Source organism: Delphinus delphis, chromosome 15, assembly GCF_949987515.2.
Source record: "Delphinus delphis chromosome 15, mDelDel1.2, whole genome shotgun sequence".
In the NCBI taxonomy this organism is placed as follows: Eukaryota; Metazoa; Chordata; class Mammalia; order Artiodactyla; family Delphinidae; genus Delphinus; species Delphinus delphis.
In genome coordinates this window covers 1,593,865-1,614,706 of record NC_082697.1, presented here as the reverse complement: position 1 = coordinate 1,614,706, position 20,842 = coordinate 1,593,865, and the positions used below count along the sequence as shown (strand labels likewise).

General features: G+C 57.6%; 2 protein-coding genes across 3 annotated transcripts; one reads left to right on the top strand and one right to left on the bottom strand.

Annotated features, from left to right (window-relative positions):
• Positions 1–834: 834 nt before the first annotated feature.
• Positions 835–12,917, top strand: LSM14B (LSM family member 14B). 2 transcript variants are annotated; one of them, XM_060033313.1, is made up of 10 exons: positions 836–1,176; positions 3,012–3,175; positions 4,285–4,420; positions 5,194–5,310; positions 7,490–7,657; positions 7,889–7,966; positions 8,181–8,342; positions 8,688–8,838; positions 10,566–10,751; positions 11,304–12,917. In XM_060033313.1, the coding sequence occupies exons 1-9, from the start codon at positions 1,050–1,052 to the stop codon at positions 10,735–10,737; spliced, it is 1,275 nt and encodes a 424-aa protein (XP_059889296.1). In that variant the 5' UTR covers positions 836–1,049; the 3' UTR covers positions 10,738–10,751; positions 11,304–12,917. The 2 variants fall into 2 exon arrangements, with proteins under 2 accessions (XP_059889298.1, XP_059889296.1); XM_060033315.1 differs by lacking the exon at positions 7,889–7,966 and having other exon boundaries at positions 835–1,176.
• A 1,854-nt stretch (positions 12,918–14,771) lies between these two features.
• On the bottom strand, positions 14,772–20,577 carry PSMA7 (proteasome 20S subunit alpha 7). Its single transcript, XM_060033312.1, has 7 exons — positions 20,348–20,577; positions 18,198–18,324; positions 17,430–17,554; positions 16,649–16,771; positions 16,055–16,174; positions 15,343–15,405; positions 14,772–15,000 (listed from the first exon to the last, which is right to left on the bottom strand). Exons 1-7 carry the CDS (start codon positions 20,441–20,443, stop codon positions 14,908–14,910), a joined length of 747 nt encoding a protein of 248 aa, XP_059889295.1. The 5' UTR covers positions 20,444–20,577; the 3' UTR covers positions 14,772–14,907.
• Between the last annotated feature and the right edge of the window lie 265 nt (positions 20,578–20,842).

Here is a 20,842-nt window from a genome sequence, read left to right as displayed (position 1 = left end):
GCTGGGATTTATTTTAAGGGACGCGGAACGCCACCGCAGGTTTGGGGGGAGGGGCGGGATTAAAAGAGAAGATGCGCTCAGCACCTTATATTTAGCGGCTGACGCGCCGGAAGCGCTCGTTACCCGCAGTTACTACTGCGCCCCACGCGCGGAGCGCGGCCCCCACCTTCACCTCCTGGGCAGTGACCCTGGTCCCCCGCCTTCGCCCCCGGGGAAGAGACCACCCCTCACCCTCCGTCTTCACTCCGCGGGCAATAACCCCGGCCCGGCCCCCTGTCTTCTACCCCGGGGAAGAGACCTGCCGGCCCCACACCTTCACCCCACGGGCAGTGACCCCGGCCCCCGTCACTCTCCGGGGAAGGGACCCCCAGCCTTTGCCCCTGGGGAAAGTGACAGTGGGGCGCATCCCAGCCTTCCGGCCCAGGAGGGGGGAAAGCGTCCGGTACGCTGCAGTTCAGCGGAAACTGAAACCGGGAAACACGATCCACAGGTTCCCCGCACCCGGGTCCTGAGAAGGGCGGTACACGCGGCGGGCGGAGCTTTGGCGCCCCGCCCCCTCCCTCACACGTGCTCCCCCGCCCCTCCCGCGGACGCGCGCTCCGCCCCGGTCGATTCCCACCCCTCCTCCAGGCCCGCCCGCCGGGTCTCGTGTTCCCACCCCGCGCGGGGCCCGCCGGGAGCCAGCCGAGAGGTGGGGCGGAGAGCAGGGGAAAGCCCGCCGGGTCAGGCGACGCTTGCTACGCAGGCGCGGAGCGCGGGGCCGCCCCCATGCCGACAGCGCGGCCATATTTAAAGGGAGGCCGGCGAGGCGAGCCAATGGGCGGTGAGCGTGCGGGGGCGGGGCGTGGCGGCGCAGGACCCGGATGTGGCTGCTGCGACCCCTCCTCCCCCGCGTTCCCCTCAGAGCCCCCCGGCCGCGCGCCGTTCCTCGCTCTCTGGTCCCCGCGCAGGCCCTCGGGCGGCGGTGAGGCGGCGCAGAGGCGGAGGAGCGGGCGGCGAGGCGACCGCGCGGAGGCGAGCGGGCCAGGCCCGGCCGGGCGGCCGCCGCCATGAGCGGCTCCTCGGGCACCCCGTACTTGGGCAGCAAGATCAGCCTCATCTCCAAGGCGCAGATCCGCTACGAGGGCATTCTCTACACCATCGACACGGACAACTCCACGGTGGCGCTCGCCAAAGGTAGCGCCCCGCGGCCGCCCCAACCGCCCCGCCCCCGCCAACAGCCGGGCCCGCGCCTCCTCCGCCCTACCCCCCCCTCCGAGCGCCCCTCCGCAATCCCGCCTCACCCCCCGGGGCGACCCCCACATCCTGCCTGCGCCCACCGGGGCGCCCTGGGCCTCCGCGCCGCTCCCGCCCCTGTCCTCCGGGGCTCGGCTTGCACAATGGGCTCCCCGGGCCGCGGCGGCAGCGTAATTGTGCGCGGCCAGCCCGCCCTGCCCGGGGTTGCGGTGGGGAGGTGGGGGCGGGTCTAGCTCCCGCGGTGCCGCCCCCCCCCCCGTGCGGCGTAGCCCACCTCTGCAGGTGGGGGGTCGGCGTTGCTAGGCTGTTTCCTCCCCAGCTGCCCGAGGGCGGAGGGGGCGGCTGGCGCCGAGAACCCGGTCCCTGTGGGGGAGGGGTGGGGCTAGGGGCCCGGAGTCTCCTCGGGGCCTCCCCAGAAGGCTGGAGAACGAGAAAACGCGACTTCTGCAAGCCCTTCTGGAACCTATTAAGCAGCTGGGGCCTTGAGCCTGAACAAATAACCACGTTTTAATGGATTCTCCTGTCGGGATAGGAGCATCGGTTGGCGGCTCCATGCTCCCGTTTAAAGCGTCTTCCTACTCTAATTCAGACGTTTTAGTCTGTGGGTTTACCCTTTTGTGACAGACTCCTCCCTGCGGGCGCTGGTAACCACACTGAAGTCCCTGGGAGACCTAGAGAAAGATGGCTGTACTGTGGCTTTGCCGGAGTCCAGAGCCTTTTCTGAGCGTGTTGAGGCAGGAGGTGGGCCCAAAGTTTCTTTGTCTTCGTCCTCCAGGGACGATGACTAGTGTCCTTCCCCTGCCTCTTGGAAGGGCTGAGTGCAGCCAGGTCTGCAGAAACCCTGTTTGTTTGGTTGGTCTTGTTAGGCTGGAGACACTGGGCTGGGCCTCTAAGGGTCGAGGCGCAGCTACGTGCTCCTGTGTTGGAGGGAGCCTCCTCCATCCAGGTCGCAGTCAGTTCCCAGCTCTGGGAGTAGCTCCTTTGAAAGCCTAGTATTTAAGTTTTCCGATAGATGTGTTGCTCCAGGACATAGTTGAGTACTGTAAGATTTTGTGGTCACTTGTACTCTTGGCTTTTGGCTACATTTGGCCTGAGACCCCCGTTGGAAAAACTGAGGCCCAGCGTAGTCCCTGGTCCTCAGCGGGAGTTGTGCTAGGATTAGACAGAGGCGCTTCAAGCCCAGCTCTGCCTCAGAGACCTGAGAAGGAGGCACTCGCTGGGGCTCCTTGAACCCTGCCGGTAGGGGTTAATCCCCTAGGAAACCCCTCCGGAGACGGACGCTCGTGGGGTGGGTCCACGTTCTGGGCCGCTTTCTCCCATTGTTTCTCTACCAGCTCCTCCCAGGCTCGTCGTGGGCAGAAGGGTGGGGATGACACTCAACCTGCTGGCTTTTCTCAGAAGAAAACAGACTCCCCAGGGGTGGTGTGTTGCGAGGCTTCAATCAAAAAGCAGCTTTGGGGCTGTTTAATCTGCAAAGTCAGATGTGAATGGGGGGGCGGGGGGGATTTGCAAAGCAGGCGTCGTTTGTGGGAGCGCTGGCCTTCCGTGTTTGGAAGGGAGACTGTCAGGCTCTGAATCGTTCGTGGTCATCTTTGCGACCTAGAACTTTTTGGAGCGTTGCCAGCTGGGGTCTTGTAGGTACTGTCCGTTGATAATCAGGGGTGGAGCAGTTGAGGCGTGGAAGCTGCGTGCTGTGGACGGCCCCTGCGGGAGGGCTGATTGAATGCACTTGGTCGAGGATGACAACGTAACCCTTCTCTTTCTCAACCCCTGAGTGAGGTCCTTCGGTACCGAAGACCGTCCCACAGATAGGCCTGCCCCCCCTAGAGAGGAAGTTTATGAGTACATCATCTTCCGGGGAAGTGACATCAAAGACATTACCGTGTGCGAACCTCCGAAAGCCCAGCACGCGCTCCCTCAGGACCCCGCTATTGTTCAAGTAAGTGCGCTGCCCCGTGTCTGCCGTGGGCGCTGTCTCTAAGAGGCACCGGCTTCCAGACGGAGCTGGGTGTCATCTGGCCAGAGCGCTCAACTCGAGGAACAGCCTCTTCATGAAAAGCAGTTTAACTGTGTCTGGCTCTTGGCGTTCTGTGGGAGGCTTCATCTGCGGCATGCACAGGGTGTGCTGTAGAGTGAGGCCGGCCCAGCGTGTTGGGCGGTGCAGGGGGCAGTGCTCTTAGTCTTGCCGGCACCCGGCGTTTGTCCTTTGTCTCGGGTGGGTAAGCCTGAAGCCCCGGTGCATGCCGGGAGTGAGAGAGATGCTAGTAGGGACTTGGGACAGCAGGGCTCGCTCTCTCAACGCTGCCCCGATGATAAAGTCAGCGTTGTGGGATGCTGAATTCGCAGGTGTCACGCCGTGTGCCTGCCTGCTGTGTTATGACGTGTTCTGCCCAGGATTACTAGGGAGTCCAGGCTCATATCTTCTTGGCTTGTAAACCTCGACTTTCACCGACTCCTGCGGGGCTCACGCTGCAGGAGGGGCCGGGACAGAGCGTGCTCCCTGCGGGGTGGGGCTTGCACGCTGGGCTGTGTGGGCACGTGGAGAAGCTCTGGGCCAGACTTCTGAAAGGTTTGAGGTGAGCGCTCTTGGGAACTCCAGAAGAGGGAAGTGCTCGAGCCAGGCCTTGAGGGACGAAGGGGCCTCCCGGGAGCATGGGGAGCTGGAGAGAGGACGCCGCGTGGAGGTAGTTCCCCGGCTACACAGCTGTGCCCCGGCGTGTTGGGGCCAGGGCCCAGGTGAGGACGCCATCCTCGTCCCTGGCAGAGCCTGGACTCCCTGACGACCGGCAGTGGGGCCACTAGAGGGGTTCACGGAGTTAGGAGAAGGTCGTGTTAGAATTACCTGGCAGGTGAAGCTGGGGGTGAACGTGGAAAAGGCAGCTCTGAGCCCCTTAGGCCACCCTGGGGGCTCACACGCCCCTCAGTGCCGCCTCAGCCTCCAGGAGCAGGCTGACGAATCAGGCTGCCTTTCCCGGTCTGCACGGTGCTCGCCAGGCAGGGTGACAGGAGGGCCTGGAGCTGCTCTCACCTGTGTGTCTCATTGCTCAGTCTTCCCTGGGCTCGGGCTCGGCCTCCTCCTTCCAGCCACACGTGCCTTACAGCCCCTTCCGAGGGATGCCGCCCTACAACCAGCTGGCCGCCAGCTCCCTGCTCAGCCAGCAGTATGCCGCTTCCTTGGGTTTAGGTGAGTAACCTTTTTCTACCTGGTCAAGTGCCTGTGCCGTGACATCCAGGAGCGGGGCCAGACCCTGGTGGTGGGGACGCTGTGTTCGTGCCACGTTCAGCTGGCAGTGCATACTGAGCACCTTCTTCAGTGGCCCTTCAACTAGTTAGAACGCTTAGGAACTCCTCAGTTGAGTGGAAGAGGCAGCAGGGTGAGTTTTGGAACAGATGAATCGAATCAAAATTCATTTAAAGTGTCAGCCTGTGTCTGGGTGGAAGTTGTGGTATGTCTGGTTCAAAGAAGAAATAACCGATGTGTGTAATTACAGATGAGTTCTAACCATTTGCACATTTGTCAGCCTATAAATATAAAAGTTAAATGCAACGCCCACCTATCCTATCCTTTTCCATTCTCGTGTCAGTGCTTTGCTCAAAAATGAAGTCTCCCCTAAGGTTGAGTAAGGTTCGCTTCTACACGCATGGAGTGAGAGTCACCCTGCCCATAGGTTTGCGGCACATTCAAACCACAGAGTCGCAGGCATCACCCCCTTCACTCGTAAGAGTCACATGCTTCTAATAGAAGAGCCTGTTGTCTTGACTGCTGCTCCTGGGGTGCAGGAGCCCTTCTCAGCTTGGCTCCCCGTTTCTAGATAAGGCGTGTGTGAGCAAAGTGTCCTATGAGAGATGGCTGGGCTCTTTCCAAGCCTGCTATACACAAGACGAGTTTCTCATTACTTATTTGTGTGCCTTTTTTTTTTTTTTTTTTTTGCTCTTTTCTCCTTTATCTTCTTTTAGAAAAGTTGGTAAGCCCTCCAGCCTCAGCCGCGGCTTCCAGCCCTAGTTCTTCTCCATCTCCACAGCCCGTTTCAGAGCTTGACATGTCCTCAGAGTCACATCAGCTCACTTCCAAGGGTAACAGCAGTTTTGCAGAACTGCATGCTGTCTTGCGAGCCATCCTGAGCGAGGGGGTAAACCAGTAGACCAGAATGACAGTAGCTGTAGCAGATACTTTGCCAAGCCCGTGGATCAGTTAAGCTGCCTCTGTGTGTTTCTGCACGTAGTCCTGACTTATTAACTCTCACGGTTTTAAAGAGGGTGTTAGAAAGAACCAGCAGTACACTTTGTTCGCTCTCCTGGGTCCAGGGTCTGTTTTGACCTGTACTGTGATTGCCACGTATGGGAGACGTCCCTCTGCACAGAAGGCCGCTTCCTGGGGTTTCTGCTGGTCCTAAATGCAGTGTAGGTTGCTGGGTAAGACTGCAAGGCGACCCCCATGTAACAGGCATGCTGCTCTGGGATCCGTGTGGCACGTTCCTCACCCATCCAGGGCGTTTAGCATCGGGGGCCTCGGGTGTCTTTGTAAAATGAAGCACCATTAAAATTGGGTGGCTAGCCTGAGTTGTTGACCGGGTGAGCAGTGGGCCTGATGACTGGCTTGGTAACACTGGTTTGTCCCACCTGTCTGCCGGGTGCCGCACCTGTGGGCGGTTTTTTGCCCTTTCTGGGCCTTCTCCTTCCCCGGAGGTCTGACGTGAGAGCACCGTGTGCGCCGCCCTCACCTTTGCAGAGACTCTGTCCAAGATGATGCCTGGGGCTTTCATTGTGGCACACAACTACTGTCAGTCTGTTACTTTGCATGCGTTGCTTTCCTGCATGGATGCCAGTGGATCTGAGTACAGCAGTAGTGATGTTTTTTTCCCCACTTAAAAATTGCACAAGATAGTTCATTGTCCTTAGGGTCATTTACATAAAACTGCTCTTAGGGCAAGATAGTTTGACTGATCTTTTTTTATGAAAAGCAAATGAGCCCAAGATCCTTGCCCCATCCAGTTACAGCGTGAGCAGGAAGCTGCTGTCTTGCTCAGGAAGGGCCGTGCTGAGTGAGGCGCTAGGTCAGAGAAAGTGGTCTAGGTCAATGAATGCCCATCGCAGAGGACACTTAAAAGTACCAGTAAGGGGGCTTCCCTGGCGGTCCAGTGGTTAAGAATCCATGCTTCCACTGCAGGGGGCACGGGTTCGATCCCTGGTCGGGGAGAACCAGGATCCCGCATGCCGCACGGCCAACAAAGAAAAAAAAAAGTATCAGTATGTAGGGCCTGCCCTTTGAGTACTTTTGATCCGGTTGTGAGGAATTTCTCAGAGTAATTTCTGACAGTAGTTTCTGCTCTATGTTTAAAAACAAAGGTAGACTGTCCAGTCTTCACTGTGTTGGGCTGCCCCTCCGATAATAGTTACTCCGTGGTTAGGGCTCATTTTTTTCTGTCTCAAAAGTCTGTGCACCTCCACCCAGTCCTCAGTTGTCCCATTTAAACAGTGCCCACCGGAACGTGGGAGAGGGAAGGGAGGAGATGGCCTGATGTGTGTGGCACACCCTTCTCTGTCCTCTTGCGGCAGAGGCCCGTCTCGTGAGGGGGACCTCCACTGAGGCCGGGTTCTGAGCACTCCTGCACTCAGGCTTCGTGATGCCGTGTAGTGGGAACAGACTCAGTGCAGCGCCGTCTCCAAGGGCAGCCTGGGAACCCTTCGTTTCTTACGATGAGCCTTCACCCGGAGGAATGCAGGCTGTTATTTCTCTGTAGTCAGCTCTCATCACTTCATCCTTTTTGGTTTTGTTGTTTCTTAAGCAAAAACAACAGTGTTCTAGAATTTTAACTTCAAAGGCTGAGCACTGCATTTTGTGGAAGATGCCAGACTGGGATGGTTCTTGTCCAGCATGGCCCAGAGCGAAACACATTCTCAGACTGTGAATTCACCGGCATCTCGGGACTGTCGAGCCCCCTTGGGGTTAGAGCTTGTGTGGTTTGGGGGAAGCTTTTTCTAAGCCGCTTGAGAGGTGCTTATTGTGCTGGGGTGTTTTTCCCTCCTCCGGATGCCCTAACTGGGGGAGCCTGCTGGCTTTTTTGCTGCCTGGGCTAGACGCAGAGGGGATGGTGCGGGGTGGGGGCTTTGCCTGGGTTCTGTAAAACCTCTCCAGGCGGTTGCCTTCCTCCTGCCGCACAGCCAGCTGGACAAGGAGTGGGGGCGGGGGGAGGCGAGGGGGTGTGGCCTTCTCCTTGTCTCTGTTATTAACCTCTCCTCCTCCTCAACTCAGGAGCTGGCTTTCCGGCTGTCTCAGTCAGCAAGAGCCCCATGGTGGAGCAGGCTGTCCAGACTGGTTCTCTTGATAACCTGAACACCAAAAAGCTGTTACCTGGCAAGGGCACCGCGGGGATGCAGCTCAACGGGCGCCCAGCCCCGCCAAGCAGCAAGGCTGCCAGCGGTACTTAAATACACACTCCCCTGGAGTTTGTTCGTGTTCTCAGTGGCATAGCGCTTCCTGGGGTTCTTTTTTTATCCTTTAATTAGACACCCCCACCCTGTAGGCTTTTGCAGGGCCGGCTCTTGCGCAGTCCCCGGTGGCGCCGCCCTGCTCCCGTCGCCAGGCTCTGCTCCTGTCCCCGGGCTCTGCTTTCGCAGGCGCTTTGCCTTACTCTTCCTTTTTGCGCCTTAGATGTAGCTCAGCCGGCAGCTGGGCAGACTCAAGGGCAGGTGAATGACGAGAACAGAAGACCTCAGAGGAGGCGATCAGGTAACGGCTGTTGCCCCTTGAGTTCTGGGGAGCCGAGAACCACCCAGTCGCACTCCGCTTACCGCTCCTGCCTGCTTCTCCGTGGGTGACGGTTTCAGGGTGCTGGGCTCAGCGGCAGCTTCAGTGTGCTCTGTCCCCGCCTTGTCTGCTGTCTCACACCGAGTAATGTTGAGTTAGTGGCTTACCAGCCAGGGCTGTCCTTTCCTTCTCACAGGGAACAGACGAACAAGGAATCGCTCCAGAGGGCAAAGCCGTCCAACTACCGTCAAGGAAAACACAATCAAGTTTGAAGGCGACTTTGACTTTGAGAGTGCAAATGCCCAGTTCAACCGAGAGGAGCTGGACAAAGAATTTAAGAAGAAACTGAATTTTAAAGGTTTGAAAATTTGCCTCACCCTAGGAGTGTCCACGGCGCAGGTCAAGGAGAGCCTGGCAGGGGCGGGGGGCAGCTGGGATGGTGGTCGGCGGGGAAGCCGTGCTGTCTGAGGAGTTCCCAGGAAGGAGAGGAGTCGGGGGGAGGCCCGTGCTCGGGGGATGAGAGCGGGTTGCAGGGCCCAGGGGTGGACGAGGCCAGCAGCCAGCAGAGCTTTCCGCGTAGTGCAGGGCACTCCCGGCCGCTTCCCTGAGGCCTGAGCACAACCCTTGAGCGGCCCCGCGAGGACCTGTCCTGGTGGAAGGTGCTTTGCTCCTTGGCCTCTCAGCGCTCTGCTTCTCTGTGTAGACGACAAAGCTGAGAAAGGGGAGGAGAAGGACCTGGCGGTGGTGACCCAGAGTGACGAGGCGCCTGCTGAGGAGGACCACCTGGGGCCCAACTGCTACTATGACAAATCCAAGTCCTTCTTTGACAACATTTCCTCTGAACTCAAGACCAGGTCAGGGGGCTGTGGGGCCGGGCAAGGCCTGGGGGAGCTGGCGGGAAGACACTCTGCCCCCAAACTCTGAGACTGGGGCACGCTCTCTTGGAGACCAAACCCAGATCTTAGGTTCAAGGCAAATCTCTTAGGCTCACAGTTTTACTGTAATGGGTACGTCAGGCCCAGCGGTGCCAGCGGTAGGTGGTGGTGTGGGAAGCCCTGGCAGTCACAGGCACCTGAGGGATCTGACCCAGGTCCCGGCCCCTCTTTGCTCAGCTGCCTCTTTCTCATCAAGGTTGGGCTGGACTACCCTCCCTACCGCGTCGATGTTCCCGTTCTGTACCACCTCGCCTGGGCCTGCTTCTTGGTCTGACCTTGGTGGCCTGAGGCCCTTGCTGCCTGAGGCAGCTGGCAGGAGTGCCCGCAGTGTTCTTTCACCACCTGACGGCTCGAGGCCGGGGGCCCTGTCCTGTGCTTTGCGTTTAGCACCCAACAGCTGGTGCTCAGATGTTGCCCGAGAGCCAGCTAGACAGTAAACGAAGTCTACAGAAGGGGCGTGGTGTGGAAACTCAGATCCTCTCGTTCACAAATGGAGTAGCAGACACACTGCGGGCACTGGGGGAACAGCAGAAAGCAAGCTGGGAGGTCCCCATTCCCCCCACCACCCCTCTTAGGTTTTGGCAGGGGAAAGAGATAACAAAAAAACAGGCGCACGAGATAACATCTAGCAGTGAGGCGGGAGAGGTTGGGGCGTGTGTTGGGTGTGAGGGGAGTGGGGTTCGGGAGCCGGTGGGAGGGTGAACGCAGGACAGGGTGTGAAGCGGAGGCAAGGCGGAGGCGGGCACGTGCAGCTGCTGTGTGGCTGGAGCGGAGCCTGGGGGGGTCAGGGAGGAGCGATGAAGGTGGGACGGTGGCTTGGGGAGAGCAGTGCTGTCTGAGGTTTCACTGCTGCTTTGTGGAGAGTGGGCAGAGGTGGGGCAGGCATGGAAGCTGAGTGGCCACGTCAGAGGCTTTGGGGTAGTGGGCAGTGCTGGAGGAGGGGAGGGAGGCTTGGCCTCTGCCATGCCCTGAAGGTTTGCTGATGGGCCGTGAGGGGAGCCTGGATGGCTGAAGGCTGCGGTTGCTGCTGCTTGGAGTGAGGAGGGTGGGGGGGGCAGCAGAGCAGGGGGTCGGGCTGGGTGTGTTGCGTGTGAGCTGCCTATAAGCAGCCTTGTGGCACACAGTTGGACACCGGGGGGTCCTTGCTGGAGGTGCAGAAACGAGAGTTGGCGGCGTTGGTGCTGCGTCCGCACCTCCCCCGAAGCGTACGTGTCATAGCCTTGGGGACCCTGCTCTGTTTAGCCCAGTCCCCTCATCTCTGGAGACTCGTCTGGAGGGGTCCGTGATCTGCTCCAGGTCTCGGAGCCTGCACGGGCCCTGGGCCTAGCAAGCAGGGAGGGCTTCCTTCATGGCACGCTGCTGTTGCGTGCTGGCCTTAGGTGACGCAGGTGTGAGAGGTTTATACTGAGCAGCCCCGTCCAGTGGGAGACAGGCCTGGTTGGAAATTGGGCTGGGAGCCCCTGCAATGTTGAGTCTCAGGCTCCAGTGTCCTGATGGGATTGCCCCCCCAGTGGCTCCAGTGACGAGTCACCATCTGTCTATCGGTCCTTTCTCCCTCCCCAGGCTGTGTGAGGCTGGGGCCTGCCTCGGAACGCTGTGAGGAGGTGCCCGCTGTAGTCGGTCTCATGCTCCTTGTCTTCGTTCAGTTCCAGGCGGACGACGTGGGCTGAAGAGAGGAAGCTCAACACGGAGACCTTCGGGGTGTCGGGAAGGTTTCTTCGTGGCCGTAGTTTCCGGGGTGGATTTCGAGGGGGCAGGGGCAACGGTGCAACCCGTCGTAACCCGACTTCCCACAGAGCTGGGACTGGCAGGGTGTAAGGAGGCAGCTGAAGGTGAGTGAGGGGAGCTGTGGGGTCCTTTAGTGGGAGGGCATCCGGACGGGGCTGCCCAGGTAGGAGCCGGTGAGCGTTGGTATCGAGGCCAAACTGAGGCCCCGACCCTCTGAGTGAATCCCCCAGGGGGCTCTTGGGGACGGTGGGACCCAGGCCCCGGGGTTGTCAAAGTGAGGGTCCAGGTGCAGGAGGGCTGGGTGCTCCCCACTCCGGTGTGGTCAGGAAGGAGCGATGGTCACAAGCCAGGCCTCAGCTCCAGCCTGGCCTTGCACTGACCTTGAGTCTGCATTTTTAACTAGGTCGAGGGGGACGTGTGTGCCCCTTAGGGTCTGGGTGTGAGCGGGCTTCGGGTGGGACCTGGAGCTGCCTGCCCCCCACCCCGGTGTGAACAAAAACGATGACCTCGGGTTGTGATGGGAAGGTCTGGGAAGCCCCAGCCTGACTTGGGGTGGGAGGGAGGTTCAGCAGTCCCTGTTCTTCATTCACGGTGCTGGGCTCGGGCTGGGGAGCTGCCTGGATGTGCTCACTAGATGCTGTGTCTCCTCCTCGCAGGCTCTTGCTGAAGCGGCACAGACGCCAGGCTGTGTCTACGAGGATGCTGGGAAACGCTGCACTTACTGCGGGAGACGTGGGTCACTTTGTTTACTGAGTTTGGAAAATTCCCACGCTACTGCTTATGTTTTGGACTGAACTGAACTTGGACGTGGTCTGAGTTAGAACCACTTTTTTGGGGGGACGTGTATGTGGGAAACCTCTTCGAGGTATCTTGGCCTACTTTTCGTTTTTAGTTGTGCACAGCCTGACGCTAAGGTTTTGGTATTTTGCAGAAAGGTTTCTAGAGCGAAAGTGTGATCCTCACTTTGTGACCTTTTTTGGACAGCTTTGATTTTTAACGTGGAACCAAATCCCATTTGGCAAATGCGGCAGCCAAGTGCATCTCTGTAATCCAACTGGCCGCTGGTGCTGCTGGCCTGACACCCACTGCCACAGGCGGGGCCTAGGAGCCAGGCGTGGCCAGCACGGGGGCATGGGGGGGCCTAGGGCATGGAAAGCGGGGTGTCCCACCATCGTGTTGTAGAAGCAAACCAGACGACCCTGACCTCAAGGTAGAGGGCGGGGTTGGGGGTGCTGGAGGTGTAGGATGGGGCCCTGAACGGGAGGGAGCTGGGCGCTGTCGCTTGGAGTGTGGCTTCCATAGGAATCCGGGCTGGGGGTGAGCGCCCAGGACGAGCTCCTCTGCGGAGTCCCTCTCCCTCCTGCCCTCTCCCTGCCAGTCCCTGACCCAGGCCAGTCAGCGTTGGACTCTGGCCGAACACTGTTCGGTGTCTCATCCACTTGGAAATGAGCCAGTCTTTTTTTTTTTTTTGCAAGGTCGGTTGACCGAGAACATATTTCCTCTCAGTTGTAAATAGTTCTGTGTTTTTGTTTTACTGGTGGGTGGAGGGAGGGTGGGGAATATATTTGTTGCATGAGCAAAGGGATCAGACCTTCAGTAGAAGCATGCGTCCCTCTGACAGGGCATCGTGGTGAGCATAAGCGCCTTGGTAACTAAATCCCTTTAAGTAGGCGGAACGGTTTTAGTTCTGTATCAATTAAGTTACTGTAAAAGCTTAGGTTTATTTTTGTAGGAGTTAATGGCTAAGAATTAGAACATAGCAATGCGGCTGCTCTGTTCGAGCAATGTAAACTTGTAATTATAAACAAACATGCAAACCTTTGAAACTCTCTTCTTCTCTGCTCTGGAAATAAATAATCCTGTTGACTCTGTTGCCCGAGTTACATCATGGCTCACATGACCGTCCCAAGGTAGGTGTTGTGTGCAGTTCAGATTTGGGGGACATCTGGCACTCTGGAGTGAGACCTGGCCAGTCTGGGTACAGGGCAATGAGCCAGGCCCTAGGTTACTAAGAGCCACCCTCCCGGGGTGAGTGGTGCTGCTTTCCGGGTACTCGACACTAGTTTAGAGAACCTGCTTCGGGAGTGGCCCCTTCGCTGCCATAGTACAGCTTCCAAGCTCCCCAGAACTTTCATGTCGTTGATACCTTAGAACCTGTTACAGGGCTGGACCCTGGGACTACAGAGAAAAGCCAAGACTTGGCTGGTTTCAGACTGAAAGCATGTAATTTCACTGCAGTGGGTTTCCAGGCGATTTTTTTAAATATAAATTCATTCATTTATTTATTTTTGGCTGCGTTGGGTCTTCGTTGCTGTGCGCGGGCTCTCTCTAGTTGTGCTGAGCGGGGGCCACTCCTCGTTGTGGTGTGCGGGCCTCTCACGGTGGCCTCTCCTGCTGTGGAGCACGGGCTCCAGTAGTTGTGGCAACGTGGGCTCAGCAGTTGTGGTACACGGGCCCAGTTGCTCTGCGGCATGTGGGATCCTCCCTGACCAGGGCTCGAACCCATGTCCCCTGCATTGGCAGGCGGATTCTTAACCACTGCACCACCAGGGAAGTCCTCCAGGTGATTGTTAAAAAGCACTCTCAGGACTAAGGCCCACCTGGCCATCTGTGCGTGATTCAGGCTGAGAGGAGGACCAGACGGCAGGCCAAGCTGGCCTGTGACATCTGGATGCAGCCTTGTGTTTGGCCAGCTTCCTCTTCCGGGCTGTCTACCACTCTCCAGCAGATCCTGAGCACTGCTGGTAGTTTCAGAATTTAACGAACTCTTAGCAAATACCAATTAAAAATAAAAACCTTCCACAGCTGACCTGCTACACGCAACTGGCCTTAGCACTAATTCTAAACTAGGTAGTTTTTGTTTGTTTGTTTGTTTTTGCGGTACGCGGGCCTCTCTCTGTTGTGGCCTCTCCCCTCGCGGAGCACAGGCTCCGGACGCGCAGGCTCAGTGGCCACGGCTCACAGGCCCAGCCGCTCCGCGGCATGTGGGATCCTCCCGGACCGGGGCACGAACCCGCGTCCCCTGCATCGGCAGGTGACTCAGCACTCAGGCTAAACAGGTATTTCTCTGCTAGAGATTCTAAATATAGTTAAGTCACAGTTTACCACCTATGACTAACCTTGCTATTAAAACTTAAACTGACAGTCATTGTGACGATTAGACACTTTAGGCTAAGTTTAAAATATATCTGGGCCTCCTTACCCCTATTTATTTTGGCCGCGCCGCGTGGCTTATTGGATCTTAGCTTCCCTACCAGCGATTGAGCCTGGGCCCTCAGCAGTGAAAGCACCGAGTCCTAACCACTGGACCGCCGGGGATACGCTTTAGTCCTCTTCAGAAGCTTGATGTATATTTGCCATTGAAGGAGAACCCAGTACAAGAGAAGCTGTAGACAGAGCAGAGCCCTGGCGTTGGAGTCCTACCGACCACTGTGGTCAGAAGCAACCACCAGCCCAAGGACTCTTCTAAGAAGCCTTTTGTGAGTTCTCCTGGGGCAAAGGAAGCCAAAAAGCAACGCCATCACCAGGGCTGGCGGCAGGGCCTCTGGAGAAGCAGCAGAGTTGTGCAGGAGAAGGGTGGTTAGGGTTCTTCTGTAAACGCAGGGCTTAGGACCATGACTCACCCTGCTGTGGACTGGAAGCTAAAAGAAGGGTAATCTTTCTGGCTAAAAAAGCGAGGGAGGGTAGGAAATAGCCAGCACTGGAAGTCTTCAGTAGAAAACAGGAGGAGTGTTGACTTGATCTACTAGAACCAGAAATTTAAGACAAGTTCCACAGCTACTGCTCTGCAAAATGAGCTCAAGATGTAAACTGAGCACTGTGTGTCCTCGTGTCCTGACGTCATACATTCATTAAGGACTCGAACAAAGGTGTAAAAAGAAACAGTCATTCTGTTTAGAACTCCTGAATGGGAGAAACCCTGAGTTTCTGCAACCACAGCACCTGTCTGCAGCAGTGTGGACCCCGTAAAGCCTTCCCACAAACCCCAAGGGAGGAGCCCCACTCGGCCGTTGCCTTGTCTTAGAGCCTGGCGAGGAGCTGGGAGGAATTGCTCCAGAGACCCAAGGCGAGCAAGCTTTCTAAAGAGCTATCAGTACACCTAAAGGATACATTAACCCCTAAAAGAAAGGTTAAAAAACAGGGACGTTTATTGCAGGACACTTGGACAGTATGGATAAATGGGACAGAAATGCCTACATGTCATTTGGAAAATCAGCCATGATTTGAATTTAAAAATCGCTACAGGCAAAATTTCATTCATCATGATGCTTTCTTTTGTTTCTTCTTTTCATTTTCTTCTTTTTCTTTTTCAATCTCAGCAACATATTTCTCAATTTCTTCAGGATTTAAAATCTATCAAAGGAACAGTGTATGGTTAGCCACACAAGGACCCCCGAACATAGGCCCCAGATGCCCCTTCCAGCTGCTTCTACAGGAAAGCAAGGCCACATGTGCCTGACCCGGGGAACAAGCTGGAACTGATGTGTAGGTGATAATTATAAAGCAGAAGCAAACGCGCACAGCGGAGGTTTTCACCCCGCGAATGCTCTCTTTTCGACTCATTTGTGGGGATCCTTGGAAAGAACCTTTCTTGGGGCTGGAGCCACAGCAGAATGGCCCTGAATGTGCACTACCCCTGCCCTGACCACTGGGAACACTCCGTAGGTAAGGACAGCAAACCACCTTGGTGATTACCTTGAGCGGTTGATCTCGTCTCATGACAGCAAGTTCTATGTTTTTGCCGCCTGACTGAACCACCTCGGAGGGGAGAGAAGAGCGTTAGATGCCTCACCCACCTCAAGACCAAACAGCGCCCGTATGTGCCCTGTGAGCCTGAACCCAGCACTGCCACACAAGGGGCGACGGTGGGACACCGGGGTCCCAATACCCAAAGCGTGTGTCCTAGCTGCACACTGATGTGGCCAGTCCTTCGCGATACCCTCCTGTCTTGAGGCAGCTGGATTTGGGCGGGGTTGCTGGTCCCTCCTCCTGCACAGCAGGTGTGCTCACAGCCCTCCCATCTGTTCACAGCCTTTCCCACCACTAAGCCTGGACGTCTGGACCCCCTCTGCCTCTGGCTTCACCCCCTAGCACCTCTAAGGACGGCTTCCACCCATTATTCCCAGCGCTTCTTAAGTCCCTGACCCTAGAGCAGTAGCTCGAGCCTCAGAAAGGCTAAGCGCTTGGGCAAGCCACCTAGCCTCTCGGTGCCTGGACTGCCCAGACGTGTAAGGAGCTGATACAGCCCCAGAGCAGTGCCTGGTGCTACGGCTGGCGCCCTCACCACCTCCTTGTTGTGCACACGTCAGCTGCTCCATTCTGCGCCGTCCCTTCCGCCCAGCCCAAGTACCAGCACCACGGCGTGCACATCTGCAACATATTGCCCGGATTTCAAACACAGACTTACTTCCAGGAGGGCCTTGATAACCAGCTTAATAGTCAGGTCGTCTGTTTCAATGGCTTCGTCAGTATAATTCTTCTCTAGAAATTCACGCACTGACTTGGCACCCCTGCCTATAGCGTTGGCCTGAAACAGGGATGGGTGTTACACAGCACAGAGTGCGACAATCCAGAGCCAGCCCAAGAAAACGACCCCCCCCACCAGCCCTGTGGCCCCACCAGTGCCACCCTGCTCCCATGTGCTACGGTGAGGGGCAGCCTGGTGGGAGGCGGGCCTGTACTCCAGGCCCTGCCCCATGGCTGCTTTTTGCAAAGGGCTGTTTGGAGTTGGTGCTGATTCCTACCAAGGAAGGGATTCTACTGAAAGACACGTGGGCAACTTGACTACACCACGTATCCTTACACCTCGCTGTCCTTTCCTCCCAAAAAGCAACGCTTAACGACTTCTCAGCTCCCATGTCACAAGTGTGTCGTGAGCACTTGTGTATGCGTACACACCTATGTATACGATTAGGCCAGCTCAAGGCCCCCACGGCCTCCAAAGCTGCCGCTACTGGCAAGATGGCCCAAAACAAAGCCCCTCTGTTTGTCAGGGACTCACCTTCCAGGCATGGTACGTGCCCGAGGGATCAGTCTGATAGAGTCGGGGGGTACCATCAAAGTCAAAACCCACAATAAGGGCAGAGATGCCAAACGGCCTGCGCCCGTTGCTCTGTGTGTAGCGCTAGTGGAAAAAGAGACACAGTGACACTGCTGCCTTGGCATGAAGGCCCCCCAGCACCTGCCGTGAGCAAAATACACATGGTGTTCCAAACACAGCTCTTAACGAAGGGATGAAAAAAATTAAGCCCACGTGCAGGTTATTTGCAATTCAGGCGAGAAATGAAAGGAGCCTGTGGTCTTCAGCACTCCTCCTTCTGTTGCTGCATTTTCATTCTCAGAAAGACCAGAACTGCATCATGAAGCACAGCTGGGGCTGCTTGGAATTATTTTGACAGCAGACACAATCTGGCTACACATTCTGGTCCACAGGCGACTAAGATTTCACCCGAGTGGGCGTGGCTTTCAGCCCCCTCCCAACTGCTTGGTGACTGGTCATTCAAGATGACAAGACGAGAACTACATCATTTCCCTCTGGAACTATGAATCTGGACTGCCCCATGCTACTAAGTAAGAACACAACAAATGCCACTTAGAAGGATAAATGATGGTAAAATTACAGACATGGAGAAATCAAGGCTAGGACCCTTGCGTGGAACAAGCGTGGTCTAATATCCCCACAAGTGACGCGTGCGGCCACGTGAGGTAATGCGGCAGGACGCTCCACGACAAAGCAGTGACTGCTCGTAACTAGCCGAGCCACGGCAGGCAGACACACCCACCTGCTTCAGACTGGCGATGTACCGTGTGATGTACTCCACGGTGACCGGGTCCTCCACGGTCAGCCGGTGGCTCTGGCATTCCACCCGCGCCCTGTTGATGACTATCCTTGCGTCAGCAGTGAGGCCTGCAGCGAACACAAAGAGAGCTCCCCTGAGCCCCCGCTCGTCCGGCCCGTCGTCGAGGCCAGCGCAGATCACATGAGTGGACGCAGTTACCCTTGGCCGGTCCTCTGGTAGCCAGCACCGAGATCATTCTGAGTGACCAGCAGCCTCTGTGAGCTTCTCTGAGAAAGCTGCGTGTACGAGGAGCTGTGTGTATTTACATAGGCTGTAAACACGCTCATTTTTTGACAAAGCAAGTCAATCTCTAGTTTAGGTAAACCGACCTCCCCGCTGAGGAAGGAAACGAATGAAAACCCAGAAGTGCAAGAACATACGGCACACCCCGAGAGCCGGGCGCTGTCCAGCTCTCCCCACTTCACGGGCGCAGTTAGCTGTGACAGCTGACCTTCCTCCTGCCAGCAGCAATGGAGGCGACAGCACAGCGCCTCATCCCGGGGTGTTTAATCATTTGGCCCCTACGCTTCAGCCTCCTGGGGAGGACCTCCCCCTGCAACTGTGGCCAGCCCTCTTCTTGAAGGCCAGCCCTTTCTTTTGAATGATTTCAGGTTACCCAATTTTCACATTCCTCAACAGCCCTTCCACCAGGTTAACCTCCAGAGCGCTGTTCAAGGAGACTGAGAAATACAGCACGGGCCCCAGACTTACCCGCGAATGCCATGCAGACATTGTCGTCCAGAGCACAGATCTTCCGCACTGTTCTTTCATCCTGCAGTTTGGCCACTGACTTCTTCTCCACACCAAGAACAACAATGTCTTTTCCTCGGACACCAACCTTCAAGAAATGGCAACGCTGCACTTAAGGAGCTGACACGAGGTTCTGCCAGCAGGCACAGAGCACTAACAGCGCATGCCAACGTGGTCCTGTGAATACCCTGGGGGTGGCACGCACACCCTGCAAACCGTGGGTCTCCATCCACTTTTGGCAGAGCTAGTCCAGGTATCACAATCTAGGTGCCTAGTCTCGTGCCTTAAAATACTAATACGTAGTTTCAGTTACAGCACAGCTCAGGAATAACTACTGTATTATCAGTGTGTATGTGTACACGTGTCATTTCAACCCAGTGAATCAAAGAGTCTCCGGAAGGCTTGAGTGTGAGTCCCTAACAATGAAGTCAGGTGTCCTGAAAGCAGTGTTGATGTGGTTGTAAAACTATACCAAAACATTCTCCTCTCTCTCGTGCACTTTTTTTTTTGGCCACGAGGCTCATGGGATCCTAGTTCCCCAATGAGGGACTGAATCCAGGCCACTGGACCGCCAGGGAACTCCCCCCTCCTGCACTTCTGAAAACAATGTGCACAGCGGCGGGGAAGTGCCTGATACGGCGTCAGGCGGACAACGTATCAAGTATTACAGGGAGGCCCATGGCTCTCTGTTTACAGCTGACACTGTAGCGCGGAGAAAAATGTATTAAAAACATGGGGGGAAAAAAGTCACTGACTGTCAGTTAAACCCCTCACTCGAAGCAGCAGCAGACCCAAATGAGACAATCACTTGGAAAAGCAACCTCTTCTCTTAGTTTAGAGCGGGGTCTCTCAGCCTCTGCCCTACAGGCACCTGGACGAGCTAATTCGTCCATGTGAGGGGCTGTCCCTGCGCACTGTGCAATGTTTAGTATCATCCCAGCCTCCACCTCTGTAAGTCTCCACGTGGGGTGCGGAGAAGCACTGATGCGCAGTGCTTCAGATCTCAAGGAGCTTTCTCGTGAATTGTCTTCCATGGTCTTCAAAGTTCCCAAGGGAAAGAAGACCAGGCCCAGAGACAGGTTAAGAAAAGGTAGCCACCCTGGCTGACCCACAATAGTATGGGGATGGGGGTGTCAGCTGACCCCAACAGTCTTTAAGCTGAGGCAGGTCACAAGATGGATTTGGGGCCTTAATTTCAAAAGCGACTCAAGAAACGAAAAACACTTCCAAATTTACAGCATCGTGTGTGTTCTCTCTCTGCCCACTCAAACCTCTGAAACACCAGATAAAAGATAACCCATCATCCATTCTGACCGATCAGCAAACTGACATGTGTCTTGAGGACAGCAGTGTATTTATTATCTCTGAAGCACTGGTCTAAATGAGAGGCGCGCTCGGGTGCGACGGGACAGGGGTCTGGCGCAGTGACCAAAGGGACGGAGGACTCAGCAGTTGGACCCAAGACGGAGCCTGCCCGCCGCGCCGGCGGCCCGGGAACTGCAGGGTTGATGCCGACACCGGCCGCTCTTTGTTCTCGAGGCCGACCCGGACTTTGAGGGCAACTGCTTTCCGCGGGGGTTGGGGGGTAGTTGGCTACCTGGGAGCTGTCCAGACACAGTTCGCGGAGTCACTTACTCCCTTAAGGAGCGTTCCTGAGCGGGCAACGGGCGGGCCCTGCCTCTCGGAGTCCCGCGCCCCGGCCCCGCCCGGCCCCCAGCCCCCCAGGTCCACGCGAGGGCCCCCGCCAAGATGGCGTCGGCGCCAGGCGCGCGCACGACTCCGGACACGGACGCGGGGCACCGAAGCCAGCGGCCTGCAGAGCGCCTGCCGAGCCACTAGCCGCCCCGCTCGCCCGGACGCGGAAGCCGGCGCCCAGAGAGCCGCCCCGCCTGTCCTCACGTCTCCTGCCCGCGGCTCGCAGCGCCCCTTTCCCGCAGCGACGCCCACGTCGCGGCTTCCGAGTGCGCCCCACACCATCGTGCCGCCCCAAACCCCGCACCACCGCGCGCCCGTCAGCGCGGACCCCAGGGAAGCTGGTCGGCAAGACGCGCCCGGGCCCCACCCAGCCGCCCGGGCCTCCGCCTGCCCCGGCGCCCGGCCTCCCCGCTCACCGCGGTCGAGCCCTTCTTCACGGCCTCCTGCGCGTACTCCACTTGGAAGAGGTGGCCGTCGGGCGAGAAGACGGTGATGGCGCGGTCGTAGCTCATGCCGGCGGGGAGACGCTATCAGGACCGGGAAAAGCGCACACTCACGGCCGCGCAGGCCGCGATTCACGACGCCGCTGCGCCCACCCCGCGCGCCCGCCCCCAGCGCCGGGGACTGCGCTGCCAGCGTAAGGCGGTGTCCGGAGGCGTCAGGCGGCGTCGGGCGGCGTCGGGCGGACGTGCGCGCGCGCCGGGGCGGGGCCGGGCGGAACCACTGGCGGCCGGGCGCGGGGGGCGGCGGGGTGGCGGCGGGCCGGGAGCGGGGCGCAGAGCGGCCGCCCGGGGGCGCCGTGTGGGGCTCGTCCTCAGGCTGAGGCGGTGGGCGGGGCGGCGGCGCGGCGGGCCCGAGGGCAACGCGGCGGCGCAGGGGCGGGCGAGCCCACGGCGCGGCGCCCCCCACGC